The following is a 17,287-nucleotide window of genomic DNA, read 5'->3' on the forward strand; positions in this document are numbered from 1 at the left end:
CCTGGTTGGGCAAGCAGCGGTCTATGCCCTGCTGCTGCTTGCCCCCTTCCACCTGGAGCAAGCCATGCCTGCATCATGCCTCCCTCCCCCACACTGCAGCTGGGCAAGCGGTGGCAGGGCATAGCCCCCGCTCCAAGCATTGCCATGCCCGAATCCCACCCCCTTCCCCGCCCCAGCTGAGCAAGCGGCAGCAGGGTATAGCCCCTGCTTCAAGCACTGCCGCACCCACATCCTCCACCCCCTCCCTGCGTCCCACGCCCCCTGCCTCAGCTGGGCAACTAGTCCCAGCCCCAGGCCCAATCCGTCCCTCTCCCACACCCCTTCCTCCCCCCTCTACCCACCACAACAGACTTACCAGCTGGAGGCAGCTGTGTCCAGCGTGGGGAGGACTACTGCCTGTTTAGTCTATGGCTGAATCACCAAAGGGGTGATGAATCTTCAGATCCAATTCAACCAAGTCAAACTGGGACAGTGATTTGAATCTCAATTGAATCACTGTCTCTCTGAATCGTCTGAATCCGAAGCGAATACTTGCCACTTCACACAGGCCTGGTAGCCAGCTGTCCCAGTGGTGCAAAGGCTGCCCCACATGCTCAGTGTAGCTCTGTATGTGGCGGGGGAAGGGGGATCCATAAGTGGTATTCAGTGGCTATCTCTATATATGGTAGAGTGGTGTGGGGGGTGGGGGACCATGTGGCCTGGAGGGTCTAAGGCTTGCACTACTGCAGCCCCCATTGGTGCAGCCCCCAACTGTTTAGAAGTTGGACAGTCCTGATCTAGACAATCAAGGATAATGACAAATCCTGATTTTTAGCTGTGGCAATCAAAAGAATGGGTTGGACCTTGAAGTCTTCTAATTCACATGGCAGCATTGAATATTGAACTTTAATTGTTAGACAGGTTAGCAGTTCATTTATTTCTTTTAATTTATTTAACACCAGAATTAATTTGGAGCTACTTTCCTTTTGTTCTTTTAAAATAGTGTGTCCAAAACAGTTCTTTTCTTGAATTTTTTTAAAAAGTGATTATAGATTTGGATAGACTTTCATTTAGACCATCATCCTCCTTCCCCACAGAAAAGAAAAAACTAAATTCAAAAATCAATTCATGCTTCTTCTTCAACAGGATAATAATTCATCATTATTGATTTCCAAATTGCCATTCTTTCAGGTATTAGATTATGTTCCATAAAGTGTAAGAGGATATACAGTACTCTTGTGGGTTCAAATAGAAATTGTGACTTGAAACATCAGTCATTATCTGGAAATTTTTCTGCTTAATTGTTTAGGGATGTTACAGATTCTCTGAACAACCTTTGGTACTTAATTTAATCTTCCCCCGGCCACTTACAGAGCAACAGCGGGCAAAATAAAGCTTTATTTTATTTTTACACTTTTAAGTAGTGTGAAATGTATTGTCAGTTCCCCTTGGGACTCCACATGCCAGTTTGATGATTTAACTAAATTATGTGTAATTGGCTTTCCAAATAATATTTTGAATAGATAAGGATTTTTATTGTCCATGAAATATGTGGATTATCATAATTGTGGATCATCATAAGTTTGTTACTATTTCTTGCTCCCAATGCTCTTCTGGTCTAGAACATTTAAGCTAAATTGTACTAGTGATGTATGGGACTACTTTGTAGGCAGCGTGGAGACACACAATGCCTCTTGGTGTTCCACAAGACGTAAGAAAAAGAGTATCTGGGTGAAACCACCCTTGCTTGGGAAAGATCTGCAGACACTCAACTGAGAAATTTGAAGGAGATAGGCCCATGGCTTCTTTTCTCCCCATCTCTGTTTTGGTGGTTTGCACCATCAGTGGTGGTGGACAGGATAGCCACATGTACAATTACAAATAAAAGAAGAAATCTAGGTCAGATTAAAACTTCAAATTATTTCTGACTGCCATGTTTCTTTGTTCACTGCTTGCTTTGCTATTATTATTATGGTTTTACAGTCAGTGAGCTGGGTGTTGTAAAACATGGAAAAGAAAGATGGCAACCTTCCTCTTGCTTTAGTTTTTCAATAAAAATTCCTTTTCCTTGAAGTTCCAATGCACAGCTCTCCTCCACTGTTCACAGACAGTGAACCAAGATATCTTTCAAAAGCAAGTTTAGTTAGTTAACATAAATGCCAGCATTTTACTATCCGGAATACTCTATTAACCAGAATTTCCACCCAGATGGATGCGGGAGGAAGCAGTCGCACGCGGCAGCAGCCACCACCACCCACCACCCTGTACTGCTGCTGCTCCACGTGCAGCCAGCGCCACCCCCACCTGCCCCCTGCTCCCCAAGCGTTTTCAAAAAGGTTGAAAACCCCTGTCTCAGATAACCAGCATTTTTAGACACCTCGCTCGCCCCTTACCCCACTCATGCCAGTTAACCAGAGTAATAGGAAGAAAGAGTTTAACTTGGTCAATTCGGTAAACCATACAGAAGTCAAGATTAAAAATCTTGAAGTCCCTGGATTACATGTATAAAATGTGCATAGTTACATATCTGGAAGTATTAGGGCAAAACCTCTGTGCCTTATCAGGTGACACTACCCATTCTTATGCATCTCTTTCATTACTCACTGAAAACGTGAACAAACGTAAACTGGAGGAGAAAAAAAAATAGGTAAAGAGAAGAAAGTTTCAGGCAGGTTGGAGAGGGAGCCCTTGGAGCCTCATCTTTTAAGATTTCAGTGAAAACAGAATAATGTCCATAGAGTTTTGATATGTGGTTTCACCTTCCTTACGTCAATTTATTCTTCTGGCATGGCACTGATGTGGAGGAAGAATGCTGCTTTCTCTGTTCCTTTAGCCCAGTGCCAGTCCCCTTCATCTTACTCTGTTTACCCAGTGCCAGTTTCATTCACTTCCAGAGAATCAGCCAGTAATAGATTTTAGATTTTTCGGAAGGGACCTATTAGATCATCGAGCCCAACCCCCTGCCCTGGGCAGGAACAGGTGCTGGGATCAGATGACCCCAGCCAGGTGGATGTAGGAATGTTGTGTTTATGATGTAGGAATCCCAGCATGGATGTAGGAACATTGACTGTGTGCATGGGAGTATCTCGTTAAAGCTGATATAGCCTGTATTTATGCACAAGAGGCACCTTCCTTTGTTTTGGGTGTGACTGTTAAATATAAAGGTGATCACTTTGAAATGGCCTGCAGATGCCTCCTGCTCTGCACGGAGAGCCCCTTTCAGCAATTCTGAGCTCCCACAGATGGGAGGCATGCTGGCTGTGGCTACAGTATAAACCAGTATAGTTCAGTCAAAACAACCTATTCCCTAATAGAGAGAAAATACAGAAAATAAATCAATGGTATGTACATACCCATCTTAATAAATACAATAAAAATATTTCTAGATGGATTGTATTTGAAAGTTTAGAGACAACTACAGGGTTTTAAAGTAAACATAAGTCATTCAGGCTATTAATAAGCCATGAGTACAAATATGTTCGGTAAAATTAAAATAAAATATGCAAGTTGCTACATGTTGTCCATAATATTCCCAGATATTTTATATGTTTTGAGAGGAACAAATGTCTAAAGTAATTACTAGGATATTATACCAATGTGTTCTCTTAATCTTTTTGTGAACTGTAATTAAATGCATGTACAGTAAATCCTTGCGATGCAAAGGTTACTAAGTCAACATTTTGAGAACTAATGACAACTACATGCAAGATGATAGCAACATTCAGCGAGTGAACAAGCTGTTTAAACAGGGTGGGAGCCATTCTGGATTTGAGGTTATATGCAAATGCTAATTGTCAATTACTTCTTTATATGTGACATCTATTTTTGGCTTGCTGAGTATTTTGAATACATTGTAGCTGGGACTGACCCCCTAGTATCTCATTATTTTCTTGTCATGTCCAGTGCCTAGTCTCTCCAAAGTAAACAGCTTTCTTGTTTCTTTTAATTTTCATATGTGCTGAGCTGTCTTCCCAGCTGCTGCCATAAGAAACTGAAATGGTTCCAGCCACTCCAGTTGTTTTCCTTTTTGTGTAACTAATATTTAAACATCACACTGTTAGAGCTTTTGTGCCATAAAGCACACTTTTCCTGAAGATACTTGCGTGTGTGTGTGTGTGTGTGTGTGTGTGTGTGTGTGTGTAAAAATGTTAACCATTAAGCCTATTTCTAACATAAAGTAATTTGAATATGAATATGGGTGCAACAGTCATCACTCGAGCAATTCCAAAGCCACCCACTGTGGCTTTTGAAAATTTTTGTTTTGTGTGTAATCTTGTGCTGAGAACACCACAAATTGCAAACAGGCTCCTAAGTTGTAAAGTCCTAGAAGTGACTGCTTCTTAAAAACACAGGAAAAGCATAATATCCAGACACTCGGCCCATCACCCTTGACCCTATAGACTCACTATCTCCTTTTATTTTTTTAAAAAACATGCAAGACTTAATACTCACAACTTCTATTTTTAATTAGTGTAGTAATCATAGTGTCTGCTTGATCCTGTTTCCAGTTAATTAAACTAATTAATGACAGATGCCCAAATACAGAGTAAAATTCAGGCTGGAACAGAGGGTTCCCACATGGTCTATACATATCAAGTGTTTTGGCCCTTTGTAAGAAATGAATTTTACCCAGAATTTTTATTGTTTTGATCCCATCTATATCAATATAGGTTCTTAGTTTTGCATAGCAAAATATTTAGAGCTAAGCAGGTAGATCCTCAGTTGGTATAAATTGATGCAGCATCTTTGACTGAAATGGAGCTGTAATCAGTTATTAACCCTGGCTTACTCCTCTGCGGGCTAGGGATAGGATCAAACACCCCTTTTGAGGTGAATGGGAAAGCTCTTCCTTGGGACTCCTCCAAAAAGCAGCCTTATTTGGTCCTCCTCTCCTGAAGGAGACCCTGAAGCCAGCCCTGTTGTAGCTTCTTGATGGGCAACGCTCTGCTTTGAGACCCTGGTGCTTCCCAGACCCTGGCTTCCCAGTGATCCATAGCACCCCCACCTGTGAGCTCCTCTGTCACCTCCTCTTTCTTCTTTAAAGAGGAGGGGTCCCAAACAGCACAATATCTGCTCCAAAACAGGCTGTATTGGGCCATTTCAGTTGCCGCTGTCCTCACTTGGCCTTTACTCAGTCCTCCCTGGGACCATTTCTTTATTCCCTGTCCACCTTGGGACTTTTTCCCTGTCCATCCTGGGACCTTCTCCCAGTTCTGCTGTGGGATGTTCTTTCTCTGCCCAGCTCTCTCAGAACCTTGTTCCTGAGGCCCAGTCAGACATGCTTGCAAGAAAACAGTTACAATACTGTAGTAACATGATGACAACACTCACCCAGAACAATAAAACATATAATCACGAGAATCCAATCAAGGGGCAGTGTCTGGGCCCTGCTGCCAGTCCCAGACTGCCATCTTCCCCTGAAGTGAAAAGGGCATATAGATATCAACTTAGGGAACTATTTACAATAATTATTTACAGTAAAGCCTGCTTACACTGTGCTCCTGCACTGTCCCAAAATGTTTCATACAAGAAATGTAGGCTTGAACCCAGCCACCTAGTCTCTTCTGTCATATCTTGTGAATAATGGATGAAAATATAGAAAACTTTGGAACTGACTGAAGTAAAACTGGAAAAAGGCATTCAGAATAAGTGTGGTCATACAGGTTCTCATTGGTGGAACAATATATTTATAATGATATAGTGTTGCAGTGAAATTTCTCTTTATGTGCACAAGACAGTACCTTAAACAAAAGTTATGACAAGAAGTAAGATGTCTCTCATTGTTAAGTACTGTATTTAAATGTGTATTCATTTAATACATTTATGAGCACAAATTGCAGACATACAGATTTGCTTTGTTTTGGGGAGAAAGGAAGATAGAGGAAAAGAGGGTTGCAACTAATAACTTCAAGGGAAAAATGTTCTGCATCTGAATTGCGGACCTGCTAATAACAAAGGAAGTGCATTTCTAAATCAGTTTCTTGTACCCTGCTCTTTAGTGTGTTGTTTAGTTTTAAAGATTTTCATGCTAGATCTTTAGTGTTTGAGATCATTATACACTGTATATCATATAAAAATATATTTTGATAGTTCTGTAGTGCAATCAGACAGAGTATTACTTCTGCTTTTTATATTGTTAACAAATCTAGAAATGGGTGAATTATTCAAGCATAATATGTTTGCCATTGGCATTTCTAAGGAAGGATTTCCTAGCATTGGAACTTCCATTCTAGTATGAGACTTCCCCCCCTCAGTTGTGAATTAAAGGAATGATTGTTTTCTTTCCAGCTGTTGCACATCTGCATTGAAGGCTGGGGAAACTGGCGGTGGTCTGAACCATTCTGTGTGGACAATGCAGGGACCTTTATCAGAACCATTCAGTACAAGGGCAGGACAGCTTCACTCATCATCAAGGTTCAGCAGCTCAGTGGAGTGCAGAAACAAGTAAGTGTACTTAGAGGCACTCAAAAGAGAATAATTTCTAATCTGAGTAATTTAGATTGTGATTTTTACATAAATAGTGCATGATCAATTTTAGTTTTTCTTTTTAATGACAGCAGCGTCCATTTTATAATGAGCCTAGCAGGACTTAAAGACACACTTTCAGGAGTTTTTATAACTTTGCTATAAGAATTCACTCTAGTATGAATCTTGGCACAAAAAAACCTCAATTCTCAGCACATTTTTTATGCATTTTGTAAAACATCCCTTTGCGTGTTTTATGATTTCTAACAGTGCGAAGTTATAAAGTTTCTGGCACATTTTTGTGCTTTTGAAAAGCAGAAATGGTTTTTGTTTTTGAAAAGGCATTGCTCATGCTTTTATAAGAGAGAGTGAGTCAGGTCCTTATTCAGATAAAAGAAGGGAAAAAAAGAACTTAACCAAATAACAATTTGGAAATGAGCTACTGTGCCCTGACTTTTGCCATCAGGTGTTAAAACCAGTTTCTGTAATAATATTATAATAGCTCTGCATAAATTGGCAGGAGCCAGAGCATGTGGTGGACATAACACATTCAGCTCATAGATGTGGGAGAGCACCCTGTGTTGCTCAACAGCAATTCATCTGATCACAGAGCAGTTTTCCCTGGCTCCATTGGGAGCTCTGATGTCTTTGCTGGAAGAGTAACAGCTGCGAGGTGCACTCTTAATGATGAAAAGCGAACCAAGATAACACCATAGTAACATCTTTATGTAGGTATGGTTATTGACATAATGCTGCATTGTATCCTTAAAGCAGTGCAGAAGCCAAACATAGTTTCTTGTCAAATGTAATTTATTTTTTCAGAAAACAATAAATTATTTGGTCAATTTTTAGATAGATGTGTTTAAAATGTACAGTGTCAATGCCGCTTTAGCTTGTAAGCTTACAGATGTCCTCATAGCCTGTGAGCTTTCGTTTTTATTCTGAAAGCGTATTGCAGTGTTCATATGGGGTTTGGAATTGAATGGTAAGCTTTAAAACTATAAACATGCTGCAAAGACTTGATTGTTTATACAGTGAATTCTAGGTAACTATTAGGATATGTAGTTTCAGTATGTCCCTTGAAAAGTATTTTTGTTTGCATCCAAGGGGTACTAGAATTCTATAGTGATGACACCACATACTAAGAGTATTGCAATATATTGAGACATCAGGGGAAAGCAAGGACAGAGTTATAACCACAACAAATAATTCCCCAAACTGTAAAGTTCAATGTATGTGAACCCTATATACCTAACACTATACAGGCCATTTTTTAATTTTTAGACACTGTTCATTTCAAACTCATATTATTTTTGCATTTTTGGGGGCATCTTAAAGTCTGTGTTTCTTTGAAATTTTCCGTTATATGGCCAGTCACAACAGTATTTTTCTGCATAAATTAGCTAGAATATCTAAAGCACTCACTCTACACACACCACTTTCTGAAATGCTCAGGGAAAAATGCTTATTTCTTTCAGTATAAAACTTCTTTTGAAACAGGAGTGTCAAACTCATCCAGCCTCATGGGCTGGATGAACATTCCTGAGCCAGTCTGTGGGCCAGACCAGGACCCCCCACTACTCTCCTCCAGCCTGCAGAGCCAGATCTAGCTTGTGCCAGATTGGCACAAAGAACATGCCAATCCCAGGGACTGTGTTCTGCCTGCAACATGCAAGCATGACCTAGCAGTATAGACAGCACAAAGGGCTAGTCCAAGGCACTGCATGCAGCCCATGCACTGGACCCACTTTGCCACATGCAGTGCTGAGTTCAGCCCATACCCAAAAAGCCCTGGAGGTGTGGTGCATGTTGTCCATAGCAGGTAGGGCTGAACTAGTTGTGTACTTCACACAACATGGTGAACTAGTATGGAGCATGCACTTTATGCAGCTCCCTCCTGACCAAGTCACTGCAATGGAGCAACAATCCTGCCTTAAATCAGTCCCACACTCCACGCGGAGCATGTACTACCCCAGACCTCACTGTGCACATGGGCCCTGGGGCTGGCACAAGCTATGCACTGTCCACAGTGCAAGGGTTGAACTTGGCACTGCATGCAAATCCAGGGTGTGGGCTGCATGTAGTGGGCAGGGTTTGGGCCAGAACATGGGGTCAATCCAGAGACCCATAGGCTGAATTATATAGCTCCATGTGCAAGAACTAGCCCATGGATTGTATATTTGCCACCCCTGATATAATATTATCCAAGAACATTTAAGAGTAAGGCAATACTTAACATGTTTAAAAAATTAGTTCTTTGAAGGGTGCCATTGAGAATAAGTTTTTTTTTCCCTTTCTATAAACTGGTTCTGTGCAAGTTGTCTGTTTTTGCATTTTAGATCATAATCTGTGGAAGACAAATAGTCTGTAGTTACCTGTCTGAAAGCATTGAACTTAAAATGGTTCAGCACTACATTGGTCAGGATGGACAAGCAGTTGTGAAAGAACATATTGACTGCCTTGCAGCCAAACAGAAGCTACCTTCCTACATTTTAGAAAACAGTGAGCTGACAGAGTTAAGTGTGAAAGCTAAAGGAGATGAAGACTGGTCAAGAGATGTATGTCTTGGTTCTAAACAAACAGAACATAGCATTGTTATCCAGGTAAGAAGTGAACATAGATGTTTAAATATGCTGTTTAAAAATGTCCATGAGTGTTAGCCATATAGATCCTCGATACTGTAGAACCTGCTTAATTCACAGTAGCAGGTCACTGAGTAAAGGATGAGCTATGCAGTCCTTTTACTTCTAAGGAGGCACTTTTCCATTCAGCTGGAATACAGCTGCAGTCCCGTACAGTTGTTGTTGAGACTATATGGCTAGGGACAGACATTACACACAAACCAGTTAAGTGATCAGAAACTGGTTTAAACCTGTAATAGAATAGATGTCCAGTGCACAAAAACCAGTAAGAAAATGGCTGAAACCAGTTTGAGATAAACCTGATTGAATGTAGTATCAGACTTAACTGATTTGGCTCCTTGCTGGTTTAAATTAAACCAGACTCCCCCAGCATCTCAGCATGCTCTCTGGGCTGGCTGGGGCACTCTGCTCCACAGCAGAGCTGGCCCTTCCCATCTGCTCCCTGGCTGGAGCTCTGGCAAAGACGGCAGGCACGCAGGGTCTGCCTGGCTTCCCCCTGCCTTACCTGCCCCTTGCTACTTGCTGCTGAAGCAAGGATACATCCCCGCCTCCCTCCCAACTCACACAGCACAGACCCCAGCCCCACGGACCCTAGGCATGTGGTATGCTAGCTAATGTTGAGAGTTGTCTGTGTGTGTATGTCTCCAATTTCACTGGTACAAGTAGACAGAACAGTGATGGTTTAAGGCTTTTTGGAGCTAATCAACAGGTCAGCTGGCAAGCTATTTAAGAAGAGTTTGAATTCATGGAGAGAGGCTGTTGTTTTGCTAATGGGAGGATAAACACTGTTATCAGCTCCCTGGTGGTTTGCTTGCTTGTCAGTTTGCTGCAGACAGTATAAAGAATCAAGGAGAGGGAGATTGAAAAGCTCCATATCATCAACAGATGCATGCACTGCACACACCTCTTACCTCAGAGTGCTAGTGGGGGGCTGGAGTCTGGCAATGCTCCCACCCCTTGAGCAGCCAACAGGGAAAAGCCTGGGATGGTGCAAGCAGTCCTTCCTAATCAGAGTTCCTGCTGGGGCCTGGCCATGTCCCCCTTAACTCAGCAGTTTGAAGGGAAGGGAGTGCTGCTCTAGCATCCCTTGGCTTCTAGCCTGAGCCACTCCAGGCATGTGCCTGAATTTTCTCAGTCCAGAAACAATGTCTGTCTGCTTACAAAGCTGTTCAGCCTAGCCAGGTTAGACTAACCTGCAAAAATTGAATCAATTCAGGCTCAGGCTTTTTGAATGCCTGCCCTAGCCTCAGTACACATAAACCAGTTTCAAAATGGCCAAAACTGGTTTGAGATAGATTTGGTTGAATGTAGTATCAGACTTAACTGATTTGGCTCAAACCAGTGTATGCCTTGTCTTTCCCAGACCCCTTTCTGATTTAAGTTAAACAAGACTCCTCCGGCATCCTGGCATACTCTCTGGGCTGGGCGGGGCTATCTGCTCCAGCCACGGGGCTGACCCCACCCCTCTGCTCTCTAGCCAGAGCAGGGACCAGCCCTAGCAGAGGCAATAGTGGGCATGGCTCCATTAAAGCTAAGTGGGCAGGAAAGGGGTTAATTCTTGCCTCCTTGCTCCCCTCCCCCACTGCAGCCAGGGTCTGCCTGTTTGCCAGGGAGCAGAGGGGATGGGGCTGCAGCAGTGGCTCCTGTGGCTGGCAGACCCTGGCTGCAGGGCAGAAGGGACAGAGGAAAGAATTAGACAGAGGGAAGAATTAACCCTTCTTCCTGCCACCTTAACAGGGCCATGCTGGGACTCTGTTCTGTGCTGGCGGCCTGCCCCCACAGCTGGCCTGGTCAGACCATGCAGCTGCCTCAGCCGGGGCTGAGCGAGGTCGGTCCAAGCCACAAGGGTGGGACCACCCCCCAGCAGTGATAGCTCTGTCACAGCTGCTCCCCATGTCCTATCTGACCCAGGTCAGACTGGGGAGTGCCACACAAAGCCCCCTACTGTATGGGGGTGAGGGAAAGAACAGGGGGAGAAGTACCCCCCTATCACTGAATAGAGCGTCCTCTTCCCGCCCCATGGCGGAGGGGCAGTGGGAGGCTCTGTTCAGTGCTCCCCAGGTTGGCCCAGCTCAGCCAGGGTGCGGGGAGCAGCTGTAATGGACCCACGGCTGCTGGTGGTGGCCCCACCTCCACAGCCTGGACTGGGCCTCGCTCAGCCCAAGCCGAGGTGGCAGCAACACAGTCTGGCCAGGCCAGGCCACAGGGGTGGGACCACCCCCGGCAGCTGCAGCTCAGTGACAGGGACGTTGAGCCATGTCAGTGAGCACAGCTCGGCTTGCCCCAGTACTGGACCAGTGGCTGCTAGCTGAGCTGGCTTGGAGGTGCCACATGGGCTCATGGGGCTGCAGCCAGCCCCCAAGGTGTGTGGATACCAGGCTCTGGGCCCACCAGTGCCTCCACCCACTCCACAGTTGGAGGTGAGGGGGGAAAACCCCTTCCGGGCCAAGCTGGCTTCCCTTGCCTGCTGCAATGACTCCCCTTCCCATTCCTGCCACTCCTGAGCCACTCAGAGAGGTGGCGGCAGGGGATCGTCAGCCCTGTGACCTGTGCCCTGTGCCCAGCACATGGAGCTCTGACTGTAGCCCCTGGACTGAACCCGTCCGCCTGGGCATCTTCCAAGGCCATCTGGGGGCTGCTGATGGAGCTCCACACATGGGTCAGAAATTTCCTGCCCCCCACCCCAGCGGTGTGGCATGGCGGTGGCAGCAGAAGCTGCAGATGAGAGGGGCAGAGCAGCCCTCCACCCCAGCCAGCCTGCAGCTGTTTGTTAGGCTGCATCCCTGGGTGCTCCATAGGGCAGGGGTGTGGCAGGCACCACCTCCAAGCTGGTCTGGGAAGCCTGCTCCCCAACCAGTCCCCACCTGGGGGCCAGACACCAGCCAGTATGGCCCCATGTGGGGGGCAGGGACCAGGATTATTCCCCCTGCCTCCAGCATCCAGCAGACTGGACAGGAGGAGGCTTATGCTGCCACTCAGTGGCAGTTGGGGTAGGCAGACCTGGTTGCAGTGCCCTGGAGGTAGTGGGGGGTAGAAGGGAGAATAACCCCCCTCCCTGCCCCTCTGTGTCAACAAGGGGGGCATGCCTGGCACACCTAGCTCAGGTCCCCGCTGGTGGGACAGGGAGTGGGGAATGAAACCCCTTCTGGCCAATTCAGCCAGATTGGCTGTTCGCCTCCCCCCAGTACAGCTTCCCTGTGGCTGAGGACATGCTCTAGCATCCCAAGCTCCTGGCCTGAGCAACTGCAGGCATGTGCCTGCATGGCTGTGCTATTACAAGCTGATTCACCCTAGCCAAGTTAGACTAATCTGCAAAGGTTGAACCAGTTCAGGCTCTGGCTTTTTGAATATCTGTCCTTAGCCTATATTATTTCCAGTTGGTTCACAAACCCTCATCCTTGTGAGGGCTGTAGAAACTAACCCCATGAACCTCACCCTGATTTTACTGTAGTGGTTTAAAAATCCCAGCCTTAATTCCAACAGAATTATATATTGTATTCAAAAGAAGCATTTTGTTTCATAATGAAGAACTCTTTCAGGAGACTGTTCTTAAATAGAAGCAATTTGACAGTAGATTAAATAGAAGCAGAAACGGTAGATTGTGTTATTTTGCTGAAAGTAGTCAGTTATTTGCAGTCCAACAAATGAGCAAAGATTTGGTGATTGGCTTGTTATGACATGATTCTCATGCCTCTCCCAACTATTTGAGAGATGATTTCCTATACTTGTTTCTCAGTGAAGGCACATATATGGAGGCATGGTGGCCTCTTGTATTTCAGGAGCCCTTCGACAACATCTGTGAATTTAAGGTGTGGTTACTGAAAGCCTCATTCTTCCTCCTTCCACCAAAACCAAAAACTTTTTTAGAGGATACGTTTTGTGATATTTCATTGAGGGATCTGCCCTGTACTTTTCATGAGGTAAGCATGCACATGAGGCAGGCATGCACCATGGAATAGCTAATGCTATTGTGTATTCACACCTCACTTACCTTAAGGTAATTTGATTGTGTGCCCATATCCTTATTTTCTCCTTCTACAGTTGGAAGTAGTCTCCAGTAACAGTTGACAATTTGGAGAAGATCCCCTGGGCTGATTTTTCTTTACATTCTAGTGGAATGGCATTTTCTCCCCATCCAAACTCAATTTCATTTTCTTATCAGTCAATCAGGAGATGGCTGATGGGGATAGCTTCTGAATAGATTAGGCTAACCCTGTCAGTAGTTTATGGGATTATATACCTTAAATATGTCCCATGTTTAGCACCCTCTGTTAAACAATTAGCAATGTTGCCTCTCCTCTTAAACTGTGCTCTTTCTCCATTGGCTTACATTATCTCAAAATTCCAAGATACATGATGAAATGTTCAATTTTATAACCCTGAAATACTTTTAATGCCAACTGTCTATCTCCCTTTATACAGGTACCATCTTCAAACAGTTCAATTATTCATGTGTGGTGCACAATTTTGACTTTAGAGCCTAATTCTCAAGTACAGCAACGAATAGTAAGTGCATTTTGTCATTCTCAGAAGTCTAAATGGCCCTGACCTTTCATGTTCTGAAATAAATTAAGGTCAGAATGACCCAGGCAAAGATTTATTAACAGCTTGTTTCAGCAGCTGGATGCAGGAATAGAGTTAATATTAAGTTTGTCTGTTCTTTTTTATTTGTTTTTTCTTGGTAGATTGTTTTCAGTCCTCTTTTTATCATGAGGAGCCATCTTCCAGATCCTATTATCATACATTTGGAGAAAAGAAGCCTGGGCTTGAGTGAAATGCAAATTATTCCAGGAAAAGGACAGGAAAAATCACTGCAGAATATAGAACCTGATCTTACTCATCATCTCACATTTCAGGCTAGGTATAATTTGTGCTTTTCATGAATATGATTTTGTCCGCATAGAAAAAAAACAATATTTTGTCATTTAATTGACAGTGCAATATTTCCAGGAATATTCCCTTATCTTGCATTGTGTAGAACAGGTAATTGCATATGCTCCTGAAAATTGGGAGAGGAATTTGTAAACCAGGCACAGTTATCCTCAGTACATCCACATCTGACTCCTTATAGATACAAGTTCTGGCATTTTGAGAAGGAATATACCATAAACCCCTGTGGTGCCATATACTACCAAGTTTTGTGAATCTTTTTCAGCTCATGTCACTGGTTAATTAAAAACATTTTTTTGAACCAGATTATTCAGGTTTCAGTGTATGCTTATGATACTGCACAACGTGGCATGCAAGCCTCACTTTGGCACTGTAAATGATTTATGTTTCTTTTTCCATTTGACAGGGAAGAGGATGATCCATCAGAATGTGCAGTCCCCATCTCAACAACACTTATCAAACAGATAGCCACTAAATCCCATCCAGGAGGCAATGTGAATCAAATTCTTTCTGAATTCTATGGAGCAGATAGCACTGCCCAGCTTGCTTGGCCATATAATAGAAAAGATTCAGAGAGGTACTATACTAAATATTCTCCATTAAGTCTGCATTGTCTTGGAAAAGAAGAAGTATTTATTAAAATAACTTAAAAGCTATAATATTGTATTTATTGCTGTTATTTAATTTCCTTTTTCTAGGCATGGGAGAAACCAATAGAAAATGTTCTTATAGCTAAAATGCTTATAAGTAAATAATGTTCTTATATACGTAGTTCTTATAGCTAAAATAATGGGTCTTACATTACTACTTCCTCAGCACCAATTTAACAACAAAAATATTACACTTCCTCAGCTGAGACACTGAAGTGTAGCAATGTTATTTAACATGCATAAGACCCACAATTTGTTCATTTCCAATAGAACCAGCATCAGGGCTAAGTACTGTTGAGTACCTATGGCACTATAATGGGTCTTATATCAAGCCCCCTTGTCAGCCATCTCTCACTACTCCAGCTAGGGAGCAGAGGAGTGGTGCCAGCCCCGCTTTCTGAAGCAGACAGCACAGTCCAGCCCAGGGCTGGAAAGCATGCGAGGATACTGGGGGACTGTGATTTAACTTGAAGCAAGAAGGTTTCTGGGACAGAAGTTTCATAAACCGATTTGACCGAAATCAGTTAAGTCTGATACTGCACTCAGCCAGGTTTATCTTAAACCAGTTTCAGGCATTTTGAAACTGGTTTATGTGCACTGAACTTCTGTTCCATTTCAGGTTTAAACCAGTTTCTGATCACTTAAACTTGTTTATGTGTAACTTCTGTCCTTAGCCCTAGTGTGCTCTACTGTCTAATTTACCGATCATATTGGGTAGGGAGCACATAAATAATTTGAAGGCCTCCTAGTTCAGGGCACTGACTTCAGGACCACATGGCTTCAGTTCTGACCCAGCAAAAAATTATTTGCTGAACTAAAATCTCATGTTTTATTAAACTGGGATTGCGATTGTGGTGTGGGGGTGCTAGTTGTTCTTCCCAGGGTGGCTGGGAGAGGTGAGGTAAAGCATTTTTTGGGGAGCTACTTCCCCTGCCCCAGAAAGGAAGCCCCACCTTGCAGCTTCATGGTCCTGCCCTCTCAACCCATCTCTCCCTCCCCCCACCTAGAGCAGGGATAGAAGCCTGTCTTGGCTCACCAACCCTCAAGTAGCAACTCACAGCTATAGCTCCTAGTCTGGCCCCTGCTCAGCAGCCCTCTAGTGGCAAGTCACAGTTGTGCAGGTGGGGGGCAGTCAGAGAAAGTTTTTAGCCGGAGGTGCGACTGATCCAAACACGAAGTAGCATTAACACTGATCAACATTTGAGCAGCTCAAAGTGTAAGAAAGCCCTGAGTAGCCAGGTTTTAGATATCAAGGAGAAGGGGGGGTATATCTATTTTAAAATCAGGCAAGTTTTAATACTAGTTATTACATCAGTAGTGTTTCTGGAAGTCATCTACTGAGTCTCTTGCAGCCAGAAAATAATTTAGATTGGCTCAGAGGCTGCTCAGTATTACATTGAAGGGTTCACACCAACCCCAGGTTTAAGAACTCTTGAATCAAGAGTTCTTTGGAGTTCTACCACCTTAACCACACCCTGCAGAGAGGGTTGTTCATATTGGCTTTCAGTATAGATTTGTCTGACAGTATCTCAGTCTATTTCAGAATGGTAGGTTATAAAGTGGTATTATAAACAATGTTCTGAAGAGCCTAAATTGATTAAAAGCAATTTATTTCACAATAGTAATGATTTTCTTTTATCTCTCTCTTGGTATCTTATTTCAAACAGTAATGAACAGCTCACTCAATGGGATAGCCCAATGCGCGTGAAGCTATCCGTGTGGAAGCCATGTGTTAAAACTTTGCTGATAGAACTCCTGCCATGGGCTCTGCTTATAAACCAGTCCAAGTGGGACCTCTGGCTATTTGAAGGAGAGAAGATAGTCCTACAGATACCTGCTGGGAAAATAATTGTACCTCCAAACTTCCAGGTAGCAATACTGTTCAAATGAACAGGCACAACTTTTCTAAGTGTTCAAACTTTATTCAGGGGTGCTTACCAACTCACATGGTTCACGCTTTTTTGGCCATTAAGTTTACCAGAACCATAGTTAGGGTCATAGGTATAAATATTACCTGGAATCTGCCATACTGAATGAGCATCATAGGATAGATACAGACAAAGGCACATTAACAGGGTAGGATGCAATATAGTGATTGACAAGCTGGGATTTCAGTACAGTATAGCTAGTAGGGTTGCTATGAAAGTATGTACTTTGAAAGAGAGTAGAGAGAAGATCTTAACAACTACCTGAACTACTTTGGTAATTATGCATAATTGGATTGCTTTCTTCAGTTTTCTGCTTGTTATCCCTACTGCTTGTTTGGTGCTGATCACCTATCACTAGTACTGGTAGATCTGGCACCACTGTCCCAGTAATCTGTGATGGTTTCTAACCAGAGTAGAAGATTGCACAGCTATTTTCCCTTTGTTTTAGTAAGGCTACCTAACACCTCATCCTAGCTGCACACTACCTGATAGTCTAGCTTGCCCTTTGTGAATTTATGTTGGCCTGAGTAGTATAGCTGCTATCCAGGAAAGAATATTAGTTTTGAGAGGGACATTTTTTCATGGCATTGGCAGCATGTGGAGTTTATATACTTTTAGGCATGTTGATTATGTCTATAGATGGATTTGAAATGCAGGAGATAATATGATTGCTTACCTGTTTCTTGAATTTGAACAACATTGATTTAATTGGATTTCCCTTTGATATGCTTTT

The 17,287-nt window shown here is 43.4% G+C and overlaps 1 protein-coding gene across 1 annotated transcript in view; it reads left to right on the forward strand.

The window, feature by feature from the left end:
- The window catches only part of VPS13B (vacuolar protein sorting 13 homolog B), an 869,608-nt gene that overhangs the window by 813,124 nt on the left and 39,197 nt on the right, over nt 1–17,287 (forward strand). Inside the window, exons 43-48 of the mRNA XM_019545488.1 lie at nt 6,268–6,423; nt 8,784–9,047; nt 13,509–13,592; nt 13,772–13,947; nt 14,383–14,553; nt 16,294–16,495. Of these exons, the coding sequence (XP_019401033.1) occupies nt 6,268–6,423; nt 8,784–9,047; nt 13,509–13,592; nt 13,772–13,947; nt 14,383–14,553; nt 16,294–16,495 (1,053 nt within the window). The remainder of the gene's footprint in view (nt 1–6,267; nt 6,424–8,783; nt 9,048–13,508; nt 13,593–13,771; nt 13,948–14,382; nt 14,554–16,293; nt 16,496–17,287) is intronic.

The sequence above is a fragment of the Crocodylus porosus genome, unplaced genomic scaffold, assembly GCF_001723895.1.
Source record: "Crocodylus porosus isolate Cpor-Errol unplaced genomic scaffold, CroPor_comp1, whole genome shotgun sequence".
Classification (NCBI taxonomy): Eukaryota; Metazoa; Chordata; order Crocodylia; family Crocodylidae; genus Crocodylus; species Crocodylus porosus.